Source organism: Gavia stellata, chromosome 8, assembly GCF_030936135.1.
Source record: "Gavia stellata isolate bGavSte3 chromosome 8, bGavSte3.hap2, whole genome shotgun sequence".
NCBI classification, from domain to species: domain Eukaryota; kingdom Metazoa; phylum Chordata; class Aves; order Gaviiformes; family Gaviidae; genus Gavia; species Gavia stellata.
The window spans coordinates 43,732,649-43,747,903 of NC_082601.1; the positions used below are offsets into that span (position 1 = coordinate 43,732,649).

General features: G+C 44.3%; 1 protein-coding gene across 1 annotated transcript; it reads right to left on the bottom strand.

Moving 5' to 3' along the window:
- Positions 1-775: 775 nt before the first annotated feature.
- Positions 776-15,208, bottom strand: POFUT2 (protein O-fucosyltransferase 2). Its single transcript, XM_059820403.1, has 9 exons — positions 15,051-15,208; positions 13,965-14,215; positions 12,714-12,858; positions 12,257-12,367; positions 8,234-8,300; positions 4,695-4,820; positions 3,938-4,118; positions 2,953-3,076; positions 776-2,674 (listed from the first exon to the last, which is right to left on the bottom strand). Exons 1-9 carry the CDS (start codon positions 15,206-15,208, stop codon positions 2,521-2,523), a joined length of 1,317 nt encoding a protein of 438 aa, XP_059676386.1. The 3' UTR covers positions 776-2,520.
- Between the last annotated feature and the right edge of the window lie 47 nt (positions 15,209-15,255).

A 15,255-nucleotide genomic window follows, 5' to 3' on the forward strand; every position in this document is an offset into this window, starting at 1 on the left:
TGTCACCTTTCCAGCTTTTTATTGTGATGACAGGGATTCAAGGGAGAGGGGATGTTGTTGGAACCCCTTGACCATGGGAGCTGTCACCCTGCTCTCACCTCTCTAATCCCCATTTTCTATTTGAGCCAGAAAGGTGGGTCGTTTCTACCATCTACTTGCATATGTGAGCTTGTCCTCTGCTGCTTTTGACTCTTTCAGCAAGGCTGAAACAGCACAGCCAAAAGACCCGCTGCTCCTCTCTGGGTGCTGTCCCAGGGCTGCACAGCTCCTGGGGGGGGAGAGGCTGAACCTTATGCCCAAGCAGAGCCTCCCTTGTGGCAGGTTGTACCTGTAGCTTCCTGTGCTTTTGCTGGGCAACTCTGAGAAAGGCCTGGCTCTGCCTTCCCTGTGGCCCCTTTTATCTAGTGGAAGACAAGTTAGATCCCTTTCACCTTCTCCAGGCTGAAAAAGCCCAGCTTTCTCCTCCTTTCCTCATACGCTGTATACTCCAGCTGCTGATGGTTTTAGCAGCCTTCCTCTGGACCCTCTCCTGTTTGTCTACATCCCTCCTGCAGCGAGGGGCACCGAGATTTTTTACCAGATGCAGTCTCCCAGTGCCAAGAACCGTAATGCTGGGTACACTTGCTAATGCAGCACCTCAGGCACAGACAATGAAAAAAACCTTGTCACAGCATTCAGGTTTTATTCAAGTTCCTCTTACACTGGAGTCCAATGCTAGGGAGCCAGGAGACAGCAAAATGCAGTTTAGAAAGAAGTAGGGAGCATAGACACGTCACAAAATGCTACAAAGCTTTTAATTTTTCTTAATGAACTGAGGTATACATTAAACATAAAATGCCACCACTGCTTTACATGTCGCACAGGCTAAATGAGAACACTTGACTTGGCAGGTAAAGGCACTGCTTTGAAATGCTGGTCTCAACACTTTGTTGCCAGAGAGGCTCAGCTGCTGCATGGAGATAAAATAAACAGCTGGTAAAAAACAGGAGAGCTGCTGCTACCACTGTCTGAGAAGTCTTCACAGCTGCCTCTGCAGTTGCACAGGAGGAAACAATCTCATTGTCTGGGAGCATCTGTGAAATGCCCACTGCACAGTGCAGGAGGTTTATATATGCTCCTACTCAAGCCAAGAGGAAAGAACAAGTGAAGGGTCTGCTAACGGCAAGGTAATCTGGTAAAACTGACTTTAAGGAAAAATGCCTGCTTCACCTTTTGAAATGTCTCCTAGTCTGCTTCTGAAAAAAGTTTCTCCTGCTTAACAGAATCATGTAGATCCGCAGGGCAAAAGACCTGCCTGAAGCACAGAACGGAGCAGAATACTCGCCAGCAGCCAATTCTACACAGCAGGAGACTGCAAGAGCTAGAATTGGTACTCATACAAAACCCTTCTCAAATGGGAGCTGCGCTTTTCCTCTGGTTGGTGGTGTAGTACAGGATTCTTCCCCTGTACCACCAGTCAGCTGCCTCCATCAGAGCACAACCTCACCTGCAAGGTTTCCGACTACTAGGCTTATACACATTATCTCGAGGCCCAATGACCTTTGCTGTCTGTGATTGTCCTCAGTTTGCTCCCTTGCATAAACTGAAAGCAGGAATGCAGAAAATTAATTTGTTCAATTACTGGGATGATCCATTTAACTGATGTAGAAACTTGAAAGGCCTTTTAGCATGCTCCCTAGCAAAGCATCACCGTCACTGAACTGAGTGACTGGGTGATCCCAAAAAGGTGCTGACTTTTGCATCAGTCCAACTGAACAGGTCTTTGGGAGGACGATGGTGAAAAAAAAAAAGTTTCCTTTGTGAAGGTAAAACACAAGAAGAAACATAACTTTTCTTTTACCACCCTATAAACCCCATCTTTGTGCCTCTCTCAGCACAGACCCACTGAGACTGCTATTAGAAGCAGTTGGTGTTCAGGTAGAAATACCACCTCTTCTTATTGAGCACTGTTTGCATCAGACAATTAGAATGTTCACAAATTACTATTTGAAAAGGGAAGATTTCCCCAAGGAACGGCAGAGTTTACGCACAATCTGCAGCTCACATAGTGCAGGTTACAAAACCAAGATGTGTTTTTTGCTATCAGAGAGGCAAACACTGAACAGAACAAAAAATAAAGACAGAAATGCAGTACAGACCGCAGCTATGTTACATTTATGAAAGTTAAAGCTGTTGATCTTCTTCCTCAGAACTCCAAAGAAAGCCGCGACTTACTTCATTTGTTACTCAGTTTCAGGACAAAGTTTTGCCTTTCAAGTCTCAACTGCAGTGTCTGGTATTGTCCTCTAACCCTAGCTATGCAGAGAAGTGGATCCCAGGCTGACTTAATTTCCTTCGCTCCCATCAGTGCCTGGCTAAGAAGGTGAATATTGCTTGTATTTCAAAATCCAAAAGTCAAGTAAACACAGAGAAGAGTGTAGAGAACTGAGTTGTAGTTTGGCCAAAGGGAGGTATTCCCCTGTAGTTTTTCCTTATTCTTTTGAGCTCACCAGTACTGAAGTCCTTGGATGTCTCTGTATTTTAGTATACAATTTTCCAGTGAGTTGGCTGCTCACAGTTTTTTTCCTTTTCACCGCAAAATCGGTTGTAAGTTGTTTTTGGAGCAAATCCCAAGATCTCCCTTTCCTCATGGATCCGGAAGGAAAATGTTGAAACTGAGGTGCCTATAAAATACCTGTGAAAAAAATCAGAACAGGTTTGTGAAGGGTGCTAGTTTTTAAAATGCGAGTAATTGATTTCAGTCCAATGAACTTTAATGTTCATTGAAATTACAGGATAGTGAAACTATCATATATATTATATATACACAATATAACTATTATACATCTATTATATGTATCAATTATATAATATGTCATATATGATTTGCAAACAACTATATCTGGGTCAAAAACAATCTTCAGTTTTGTGACAGTAAGATTTGGCTCCTCAAAGAAAAGTCAAATTTGCTACCTTGCATGCGCGCAGATCCACTGGTCAATCACGGCCAAGCCTCCATCTTTGTAGAGTTCCAGCTCCTCCCAAGAGGGTTCAAACCTCACCATCTCAGGCAGCAGTTTCTTGAGCAATTCAATCTCTGAAAAAGGGAAAGATGCAAATTTATTTTTACGTTATAAAGAGCAACTCACTGCTGTCATAAAACATAAGCGTTTAAGGAAACCCTGGGTGAACAAAGCAAGCGAAACCAAAACCTACCTACAAATTTTGCAACACGTTTGCCAAACATCAGGGTATTGTTTGGCAGGGGGGGGAGCCAGTGGGGCGGAGACACGGTGCCGAGTGTGGCAATTCTCAAGGGGTGAGGAGGGTTGCAAGGGGTAGAACAGATGCTACCACTAGCCTTGCTGACTAATCCTACAGGGTAGGCACACCAAGAGGCCTTTCCTGACAGCAAACTTAGATTAGTCATAGCAGATGCCACGCCCTGGAGGGTTATTCTAACATCACGAATTGAAACAGATCCCTAGATACTACCAGGACAGAGATACAGCCCTGGGATAAGGCTGGGGGGGGGGGGGGGGGGGGGCACCCCACGCTTGGGGGTTTCTAAGCCTTGGCCACACACAGCCAGGTCCACCCAAGTTTGGCACTGGGGGCAGCCAAGGGGAAGGCTGGGTGGGAGACTTCAGAGGACCCTTCCCACTAGTGCGTCTGAGAGTCTCTGAAATGCTAAGAAAAAAGGTGGGATGGAAGAAAGAGGAGGAAGAACAGGCAAACTCAATTCCCAATTTCCCATTCTAGAGACTGTCAAACCTCCTATGGGAAATACCAATTGAATGGTTTGATACCAGCTATTCAAGCTGGAAGGCAACAGCTGTTTCAATTCCCCATTCAATGATGGAGGCATATGAACTTCCAGTCATGTATAAAAACAAAGTGGTAATTGCTGCACTCATTATCAAAAGCTATCAACCCTAAACTGACTGTATCTGCCTACCCTCCTTGACAGCATCAGTGGCTACAAAAACTTTTTCAAGTTTATGCATCTCCAAGAGGCTGCGGATTTTCTTCACTGCTCCTTGCAGGGAAGGCACGTCTTCTCTGTGACCCCAAATGAAGTCTTTCCTTCTGAGATGAACCCCAAGGTATGGACCACCTAGAGCTGTGCCCATCTTAACCTAAGAGAGAAAGATCAATAAACTTTAAAACTTGAGAGCACCACTATTCATTCACAGTGAAAAGGCCTGAATGCATAATCTCTGGATAAGGCACTGAATTACTCTAGCTGCAGAAAGTAATTTTAAGGTATGGATTGGCAGTATTTTGGGACACTTACTGCAACGTTTTGATCTTGGGTGGCCTGCATCATACAAGAGAAACTAGAGTGTGAAATCTTTGTAAGCAAAAATTGCTCTCCTTGACCAAATCCACAACTGGCAGTTTGCAGCTGAACTTCACACCCACAGATGATGTTGTATACAAGAAGAAATACAAGTTTCCTTCAGTGAAACAAGGGTAACAGAAATCTAGCACCCAGAACCAGTCAGCCACATGTCAACAGACTCCGTTAACTCACGTCACACAGGGAGAAGAGGGTACAGTAGGAACATACATGTCCACCTCGATCTGAGCAGGGAGAGCTAGATTCACATGTACCTTCCAATGTTCCCTGTAGTGTACAGCCAGGAGTACCACAAGTGAAAAAAAAAAAAATTACTACATTTGTTATGGGAAACAGACTGTTATGATTTTACCTTCATCTGTGTCCAGTCCTCCTTGTAATGAGTCCTGTCTGCCTCATCCGTGGATTGAAGATACTTGTTTCTAAACTCATCTCCCAGTACACGGAGGTGTTTAGCAAACACCATGCTCCGACGGGTCTGTTGGAATAAAAGCAGACGCTGAGTCAGAAAAAGAGAGAGACAAAAATGACTAAATGGAGATAGTTTCACATATACAGAGCTTCCAGGATGCAGTTACTTCTGATACATCCATGCAGCACTACAAGCAACAATTTCTAACCTTTCATCTGAGCTTTAACTGTTTAATCCTAATCATAACCACATTTATAAGCAGCATAGTCGTCTGGCCCTGCAATACATAGGTGTACGGAGTAGACTGTAGTTATTTACACAACAGAACACATAAAATACCAAATTAAACACTCTAGCAATGTACCTCACCTTTGGAAACAAAAGCTGTGCAAAGACTTTAGCTTGCAAAACATCCATAAGAATAAAACCTGCTTAAAAAAATCATTGTCTAGCCACAGACACTCCTATCAAATTCAGTGGAAAAGTGACAAAAAAGGAATTATTTCCTTCACCTGTGGATAATAACCTCTTTCAAAGATTTTGTGATGCAGTTACCTCTGCACACAGTTACACATCACCTTCTTACTAACAGGAACACGCAACAGAACTAAGGAAATCCCGTGTGACTTACACCGCTTACAAAGGACACTTAGCAATTTGGTCTAATTCTTAATTTTATATAAGTCTGTAGTCTGTTGTGCGATGGGCACCAAAGAAACTGCACCGAAACCACTTCTCTTCAATTTCCAACGGCCTCTCTTTTCTCAGCACAGAGAAGCCCGCAGTGGACAGAGTTTGCTACACAGCAGAGAAGACAGGCAGAGCATTACTGGTACTCCAAGACACAGCCACACTGATCGTGCCTTTGCCTTGCTCTAGCAAAGAAGCAGGAACTAGAATCTGCCAGCCTTCTTTCACCTTTTTCCAGGGCAGCTATTTCTCCATATGCCAAACTCACTGTGGTTGAACTCCGTATCATTCAATAAGACACAAAATAATTCAGTCTTCTGTAAGATCCATCACACCGGTACCTGGAGATCCACACCCCTCTAAATGTTTAATGGAAGTACAAAGCCTGCTCTTCTAGCATCTTCAGAGAGATCAGCACTGGTTTTCTAATCCCATCCCAAATCCTCCAGCAAAACATTTACATTAAGGGAGGATGTACACACTCTCTGCTGCAGAATGCTCACGCTGCAGTTCAGAGACACATTTTCCCTCCTTTTTGTAATATGTCAACACAATATGATCCTGTCCAGCCAAGTCATTGGGTACCTTACCCAAGATGTGATGAACATGGTATGCTCAAGAGGCAGCAAACATGTGTATACAACCCATGACAGTGCAGCGCACTGGGGAGGACAACAGTTATCTTTGAATGCTACGCTTGTGTCAAACTCCTCTAAACTTCATCCCGACTGACTGTGCGACTGCCATGTCATGTTTGGCACTCACACAGTATGCTGTGCCTAGTTTTTCCTGGGCACAAAGCACTCCTCTGACAGCAGCTGTTCTGGATGAACACTTATTTTGCAACAGCTTATGTAAAAGAGAAAATAGATGAATGTGTGAACCTCCACTGATATACTTCCTGAAATTGATGCTCTCTGTATCTGGTTATCCTCTTATTTAAAAGTATATGTTTCAAATCTGCACATGCGATATTGTCACCCTTTCCAACTACCTCCAAGTTTTGCTGCTTCTCCCTTTTTGTCTGCAAAGAAACAGAGAAGGGAGAGGTGCTCCTCAGAGGTGCATAGAAAAAGACCTTGGCCCCTGGGCCCAAGCTGCAGCAAGGCATCTTCTGTTTGGATATCAGGCAAAACCCCTCACCCAAAAGAGTGGCACAGCTGTGGGACAGGCCCCAGAGAGGTGGCGGATCTCCATCTGTGGGGACTTTCCACCTTTGGCTGGACACAGCCCCAAACCACCAGATCAAGTTCTGGAGTGCAAACCTCAAGGCAGGACTGCTGAGACACCTCCCCACCTAGATTTTTCTGTGATTTTAAGTTTGTGAAAAAAACCAAAACAACATCAGTGTTGGTTATGCTCCCTTTCGCGTACGTGAATTGAATGGTACAGATCCTCTAATTATTTGAGATCGTCCCCCCAAAAAGATGAAACCAAATGCAAAACTGCTGGCTTTTCTAGAGCTGTCCTTAGAGAACTTTCTGCTTCCATACAGACAGTAAAGTGCTTATGTGGTCTACATGCTACACTGATGCTCTTCAAGGGATTCAACAGTTGCTCCTAAACCCTTTTGGGAGGTCTTTCCTGCTCTGTGGTCATGCAACCATTAAGAATTGCAAAACAATACCTTTCAGCTTGCAATGGTAGAGAGCCTAGACAAAAAAAGTGACAACAGTGAGAGCAATGTGGTTTGACATTAAATTCAAATATTTTTGGACACCAAAGACATAGGTTGGCTGCAAAGAGAAGCTGGCTTGTTACAATTGAAAAACTTCTTTGAGAGAAGAGGGCGTCTGTTAGCAAGATTTATAAAGAACTCCAGATGTTATCAAGAGAGTTATTAAGAAAAATACAACCACCAAAAATCATGCAGGTAGTTAAAATTGAAATAAAAGAAAGAAGAATATTTTCCAAAAAGTTTTAAATAGTTTTGAGACAAGTTTAAATTGTTGAGGCAATGTTTAAAGTGTCACTGTTAAGAAATGTGTGTTATGGATCCATATGGATTTCATGTCTGCTTTTACAGGACTACAGGACTACAGGTCAGACTCGGAAATGCTACATGGGCTGCATTTCTCTGTTTGGAAAGTCACTCTCAATGAAAAATTCATAGTTAGCAAACTACTATTTGGTCCATTTCTGAAAAATAGGCCATATACCAAGTGAATAGCCAGACGCTTACATCTTACAAGACTGAGGTCTATCTAACTTGTTTTGTAGTATCACAAGAGTCACTTTCTCTTACAAAGTTTAATTATATCGAGCACTCCATATTGTGTTCCATTTTCCTGTGGCTGAATCTTTAACTTTGTCTTAAAACTTTTCCCATAGGAATTATTTTACCATAGACCCTTGGGGGGTCTCCCAAAGTGTTCAGGGTTACCTTGAAACCAGCGGGAATTTTGCCATCAAAGCCAATGGGGCGACAGTTAGGACAATACTGAGCACTTTTGGGAATTCTTTTGAAAAGTCTAATCTTGAGACTGACTAGCCAAGAAACTGCACTAAGACAGTTCCCTTCTGACTGCAGATGTGTTGCATAGGGGACATCCTTCTAAACACCACGCCTTGCAGCACTGAGTCTTTGGGGACAAGACATCAGGACAAATTCCTGCATTACATTAATCCACAGCAGCCTGAAGACCATCTTTAGCAAACACTGCTGAAACATAAGACACGAGTTACTTGCAAGAGAAGAAACCCGAGGAAAAACTGAAGCACATATCGGTTATTGAATTTTTATCAGAACAAAGTAGAAAGTCTAGAGAAGCTAACTGGAAAATACTCACATTCCAATAATCTTTCCCTCCGTAGTGGTCATGAAGAAGGTTTTCAGCTCTGTCTAACATCACTGACCTATTAAAAATTGTAAAACTGAGTGCAGTTCCCTTAGGAATAGAATTTACATTATGATGTTTTTTTATACAGTTGAGAGGATAAAGCACAGGCTATGATCTGTTTGCAATGGGAGCACAGTGAATGAGGGACAGGCTGCCAATCTGTTCTGTATAAAGCAAATTGTAACCCATAGCCTGCTGGGGAGAGAAGGGGACTATGCCACTGTGTGTTCCTGCTCTCTTCCTTAATAAACGGTACTCTTAATTCTGACAGTTAAACACAAACAAGCATTAACAAGTCCTCACATAGTCCTCACAGTAGCTGCTGCTGGAGAAATAAGATTGCCAACAGGGAGAGTGATCCAAGGGGGAGAAGAAACCTATGAGATGATGCTCAGCCTCAGAGCACGTGAAAGCCTCTTGGAGGAAGCAGGAGTCATGCTCACAAAAGCAAAACCAGAGGTGTCTTCCACGTGTGGAATAAAATGTCCTACAGTAAAACAACAGATCAAAGAACACACAGACACTATAAAAACATGCTTTAGCAACTAAGCACAAATTTTAATTTTAAAATTTTTCACTAGTATGGAAACATCCTGTGCTTTTCATAAATACACACAGTTCGGGATTGTGTACTGGAAACATAACCGCACTATCCAAGTTCTAAGAAGCAGAAGAGATTTTGAGAGTTTTGAGTATCCAAGAGCATAGGGGATGTAGGCTTAGTTGGAGCTCTGAGAACACCAAGTATGAGTGAACACACAGAGAAATGCTTCTGCTGAAGGGGGTCAAAGTCATTATCTGGACCTTCTACTAAAATGAGAGGAAGCAAATAACCAATCGACTTTAGATTAACACTGCTGATAATCAGCTGGACGCTTGCACGTAAGGCTACAAATAATCTGGAAAACAGACTAGTCTGTGCTGGTGGAGAAGCAGCACTGCATTTAACAAGAAGCTTGGAGGTGACTTGGATTAATAATATGAATGTATCAGGCAGATTCCTGTAAGTGACCACACCTGAAGAATAATAATACAGTACTAGGACCATACAACTGATTGTCTGGCCAAAAGGGCAATAAGGAAGATCAGAGAGGCTACGCTGCACAAGTCACCATAGCCACAAGGGATTTCAACTATGCCCAGGTGGGCTGGGCAAGTGTCATAGCAGGACATGACGAAGCAACTGCAGTTTGAGACACTGTCAAAGACAGTTCCATGAACCGACTGGGCAGGGAGCAGCTCCTGACATCGTCCTGAGCAGCGGCAAGACACAGACCAAAATCTCACAGTGGAACAGCTACTCTGCGACAGTGGCCATAAATGTACTCATCTTCAACATCCTGCTGGATTAACAATGGCCAAAGGAAAATCACAGCAGTTGCATTCAGTTTCAAAAAGAGGACTAAGCAAAAATGCAGAAGTAGTGTCTAAGCGAAGAAAACAGAAAGGCTCATAAACTCCATGAAGTTAAACAGAAAAAGGCAATAAAGAGGGTCAAAAAAGAATTTGAGCAAGAAGAAATAAAGGCCTTCAATCTAATGACAAATCTTCATTCCAATACAAAGAAAAAGGAAATTAAGGGCTTAACAAGAACTTAGAGAATGTAATGTCATGACAGAAACAGCTAATGTCATTTTTTGCAACTGTGCGCTAGGTGGTAGAGCTGAGAAGATTCACATGCGAGAACTACTTTTTACAGGGGAACTCATCGGAGAACATGTCTCAAACCAAAGTGTCCACAGAAGTGTCCAGCGATGCAACAGCTAGACAAAATGAACCAAAAAATGTCCAACACTGGGCAGTATTCACCCAACAGTTGTCAAGGAACTCAAGGATGAAGCAGCTGCGCCACTAGTTCTGGTATGCAACTTCTCGTTTAAAACTCCAATACAGCAAATGTGATGTCAATTTTGTAAAAACGCACTTGCGGAGGTCTGGGATGCAACGTAGCAGTAAACCTGATGTCAGTACTGGACAACTTAGTTAACAACTATTATAAAAAACAGAATGAATGGATACCTAAAGTAAATTGGAGAAGTATCAACATGGAGCTCTGAACTCTGAACAATCAGAGTAGTCTGAGCACATAAGCACTCATGCAGATAAGGGAAATCTCACTGACATTGCCTACCAGGATTTCCTGACAGCCTTCGTTAAAGGCTTTTAAGAAAACTTAACGGCAATGGCACAGGACGGAAGGTGCTTGAATGGATTAAAAAAAAGGTTAAAGACAGGGATAAGTGTCCAGTTCTCATTGTAGAGGGAGCTCATAAGTGGAAGGGATCTGCTTTTAGCTATATTCCTAAACAACCTACAAAAGGGTGTGAACTTTGGGGTGACAAGGCTTGCCAATCATTTTAAACTGCTCAGAGCAGCAAAGACAAAGGCCAATTGTGAAGAATTAGAGAAGTTTGACAACTGGCCAATAAAGTGGCAGATGAAATCTAATGTAGGACTGCATCTAGTAAAGAAATACTGGCTTCATCTGGTAACTAGAGGGTTCGATGCTCAGGAATGAGGACAGTTTGATGCTAACGTCAAGGCAACACTCAAAGGTCAAAAAGAGGAACTTGTATATTAGGGATTACCATAAAAAGAAAGCACTCAACAGAGGATGTCATTATACCACTATGTAATGGGTTTACCCACACTCAGTGCGCAGGATCCAGTTGAACTGTAAAGGTTCAGAGAATAGCAGTGAGGATGACCAAATGTATGGAATGTCTTTCACACAAAGAACTGATGAAGCCAGGACTCTTCACACTGCAGAGGAGACAACTGAGGGGGACTATGATAGACAGATGTAAAATCACGCGTGGCATGGAGGTGAATATGGAAGAGCTGTTTGTTCACTGTCTCTTCCACTACGTGAACTAGGGGACATTAGATGAAACTCGAAGGTAGGAGTTACAAAAGGAGGTGGGTTTTCATAGGATGCACAGTTAAGGTGCATTTAGGTCCTTTAGGTCTTGTCCCAAGATTTTGTGGATGCTAACAGTGCACATGGGGGTTTAAAGGGAAGCTTGCACAGATCCATGGACTCCCTGAAGGATATAAAAGATAGGAAGATCACTCTTGGCTCAGAAGGTCAGTTTTCTGCTGACACTAGCAAAGATTATGGTGTAACTCCTACAAAAAGAACATTCCCGTTAAAAAACAGGACTGCTTCCTCTGCTCCCAGCGGGAAGTACTACAGATCCCCACTGCTCTACTTAGCGGAACCTTCATCTCATTTCCAATTAAATTCTATTGATGTCAAATTTTTGGATATTTTTGCTCTCATGGCAAAATTGCACTTCAGCTTACATGGTTTGTGTTTCTCCTACGGATTTATTCCCCTGATGTATTCATAGACAGTAATTATTTCCTCTTCTTGTTCTCTCCTCTACCCCAGTAGCTTTTGCTTTGCTATGATGTCTTCAGTTGTTACAGGGTCACTCACAGCTGACTTTGCTACTGGGATAATGTAAGCGTGCTCCACCTCTCACGTAAGAGCTTTCCTTTCCTCTGACCATCCTAGTGGCATCTCAAAGCAGAAAGATGAAACGCGCTGCTTGCTTTCTCTAAATCCAGCTCACACTATTGAGGATGGACATCACAGGATCACCTTGTGATCCGAGACGTGGGCTTGGGAAACACTGATTCCACTCTGTTCATTCCCTCTTGACCCAACATCGAAGAGTAAAGGAAGGAAAGGTAAACACAGGACATTTAGCTGCCTGAGAGAGAATATGAAGGTGCTCAAGGCTATCTCCTCTTAGATTTTAGCACCGCAGCATTTAACCTAACTTACATTTAGGTGTTTCTTACAGAGTAAATTCCTTTTGTAATGATTTTAATGGATTACAATAACTCAGTGATGAAGTACCACAGCAGTGGGACATAGCCTGTAAGTCCCCCCTGCTCTTCCCACCTGGCAATGGGTTTGTGGGCACACAATACAACAATAAGTAGTAATACAAGGCAACTCACTGCGCTGAAGTGTTCTTCAAAAGGATGGGAGCCACAATAGAGGCAGATCCTTGGACAGACAAACAGGAGACGTTTAGGCCCCGCGTTTCCTCGTAACCCCAGAACCATCCCCTGAAACAGAACACACAGTACTGATTCACAGGCTTGTATTTTAAAATAATGCCATATATAATGAAACAAACAAACATTACACCCTAGAAAGATGATATATAACGCAAATAAACCAGCCAGCTCCTTTACACTGTTCTTGTGCGAAACAACAACTTTCTAAAATTATATCTTCTACTACCAATATAACATTTTATTATTGATGGGGTTTTAAAAACAAAGTGAACCCCAAGCATTCAGAGATTCATAGACAACACTACAATAACCACGTAAATCTGTTATGTTAGAGTAGGGAAATGTCTCACTGAATACAACTAAAATGAAGACTGAAAGGACTGCTAGGTGTTACCTGTAGTACTCATGTTTGTCTTTGGAGTACATAAGCTGCTCGATACATGGCCTTTCATCTATTTTTTCTTCCCATGTTCCTTCTTTCCATCCTTCTGCATAGCCTTGTAGGACATAAATCTGTTCAATGAAGGGCCCACCTGACTCTGAGCAAAAGCAAAGCAAAGCATTTGTGAGCATGAAAAACCACATGATAAAGGTATGAACTAGCATTACTTGCAGTTAAAAATCTGCTAGAAATGTTAATATTACACTACGCTTTCTCTTCCCTGTTTTCCTTATAAAAAAGGAAATGAAGTTCTGCCTGAGGCAGAAAAACTAAAAGGGACAGGGGATGTGACAACCTGCAACTCCGCCCCAGCTATGCGTGATTTAATGTGCCAAACAGAACTGAACCGCCGTGGAAACGTAAATTTAAAAGCTGGGTAAAACACTCCATTGAAGCACAGAGGTTTTCAATGCTGTAGGTAGCTGCTGCAGCAAGAGTGCCTCTAAGAAAATGACAAGTACAAGCCGTTCTTCCCCTAAATTTCAGGGTTTCTAAACACTTTTTCCTGAAACGTAAGGGACAACAATCCCTTCAGAGCTCTTTGCAGAGGTGTGACATTTGGTGGCCTTTATTTCCTTCGCTGAAAACAGTCCGTGCCACTGCTGCAGATTTTAGCATTTGGTGATTAGCTCAACAAGGAATTAAATCCTAAAGGAACCAACTTCACTGTTTCCATATTCTTAGGGAAAGCCTTTCTCTTATACACCATTTTGTACACAAAAAGCAGGCGATAAGTATTTTGAGTATGTGCAGCGTCGACGATGAAAATGTAAGTTCACTGAAGAACCTGCTGTACAGCTTTTACTGTCCAACCACCTCCAGAAAAAGGTGGCTTGTCTGCATTTCAACAGAAAGCTGCAGGCTGCCTCTCTCTCTCTCTCCTTAGAGGGTTGTTACTAACTTACTAACAGGTTGTTATGGCCAAAATTACACAGAAGTATCTCTGACTTCAACCACAGGCATTAACTGTCTTTCTCTGGGGTCCCTAGGAAGTCGAGTGCTACATCAAATGAGCTGCCAAATAATTGGGTTATTTCATCCTAGGGGTTTGCTACTCAGCACAATCCTTTCCCATCCCTCCTCTCGCCACCTTTGACTTTTTTTATTTCACATATAAGGATAAAAGCACATATAAGGATAAAACTGTGAAGAAACCACCTCAAATATTTAGTCAGTTGTAGATTGTATGATTCCATACTCTACCTGCAAGGAACTGCTCGTATTCAATGACAGGGATGTTCCTGTTCAGGCTTGGGAGATCGAAGAACTCGGACCAAGGGATCCGGACCTGGAGGATGTCGGGGCTCTGCCAGTGATAAAGACGTCCCCAGGGAGGCAGAACTAACACCCAGTTTTCACTTTTCAGCAAGGTTTTTACAAGGGAAGCAATGCGAATGTAGACATCTCTGCGAAGGTTGAACCCTTCAGGAGGATTTACATCATACAAAAGGTATCTGGGGAGAACAAAGCAATCTAATTACTTCGGGGAGTTTAAACCTTTTACACGTTGTTTTGGGGTTTTTTTTGTACCCCACAATCATATGACGCAGCTCTGTTGTGATGGAAACTGTTCCTTTTTCATGAGTTTGTGGTACTGAGATGATGGAAGGGGATGAAGTAAGGGAAGGTACAGCAGCGCACACTGTAGAGGCTGGGGGGGGGGCGGGTAGCACCAGGCTCTCCTCGCAGGACATCATCAAAGTGGCACATGCCACGAGCCTTTCCTGAGGAGGGGCAGGATGCGGGGGGGCCAAGGAGTGAACCCGTCGGATGTCTTACACATCCTGAGGGTAACGTGGTGTGTGGCGAGAATGATGAAACAACTGGCACGTTACTTGGGCTAATTCCTGTGAGCTGAACACGAAGGCAGGAGGACACGTTCAGGAGGGACAGAGGAAAAGGGCACGGGTGGCCCGCCGCAGGGCAGACGAGCGGATGTCCCCAGGCCACACTCAGAGCAGGGAAGCCCCCAGGCAGCTGCGATGGCCGCATTTTCCAGAAATGACCCAAACAGCGCTAGCACGCCAAGAAGGACCTTTACATGCCCGCCAGCCGATGGCTCACAGACAGGGCAGGTCACCTGTGTGGGGAACCTGCCGCGTCCCCTAAGGACACCTCCTGCGATGAGAGGCAGGTCCCGGAGGAGAGAGGGGCTGGCCCTGGCAGGCAGGACTGGCCTGGGGCGAGCGGGCCCGCGCTGGGGCTCTGCGGGGGGGAGCGGTGCAGCCCAGGGGCGGCCCTGCCGGGGCCCACAGCGTCCGGGGCGGGAGGGGGGGTGGTGCTCCTCACCTGGTGCGCGGCGCGGCAGCGGCGGCGGGCAGCGAGGAGGCGGCGTGGCCGGCGCGGAGGGCGGCGGGCGGCGGTTGGGCGGCGTGCGGCGGCGGGAGGGCGAGCGCGGCCAGGCCCAGCAGCAGCAAGAGGCGGCAGCCGGGGCCTTGCGCCGCCATCCCCGCGCCGCGCCACGTCCGGGGCGGCCCCGGCGGCGGCCCGGCCC

Bases quoted from the DNA above. Each gene is read 5' to 3' on its own strand.
- POFUT2 (XM_059820403.1), bottom strand. From the start codon at position 15,208: ATGGCGGCGCAAGGCCCCGGCTGCCGCCTCTTGCTGCTGCTGGGCCTG. The intron at 14,216-15,050 runs GTGAGGAGCACC...TGTTCTCCCCAG, and splicing joins GCTGCCGCGCCGCGCACCAG to ATACCTTTTGTATGATGTAA. The intron at 2,675-2,952 runs GTAGCAAATTTG...TTTTTTTCACAG, and splicing joins TGGATCTGCGCGCATGCAAG to GTATTTTATAGGCACCTCAG.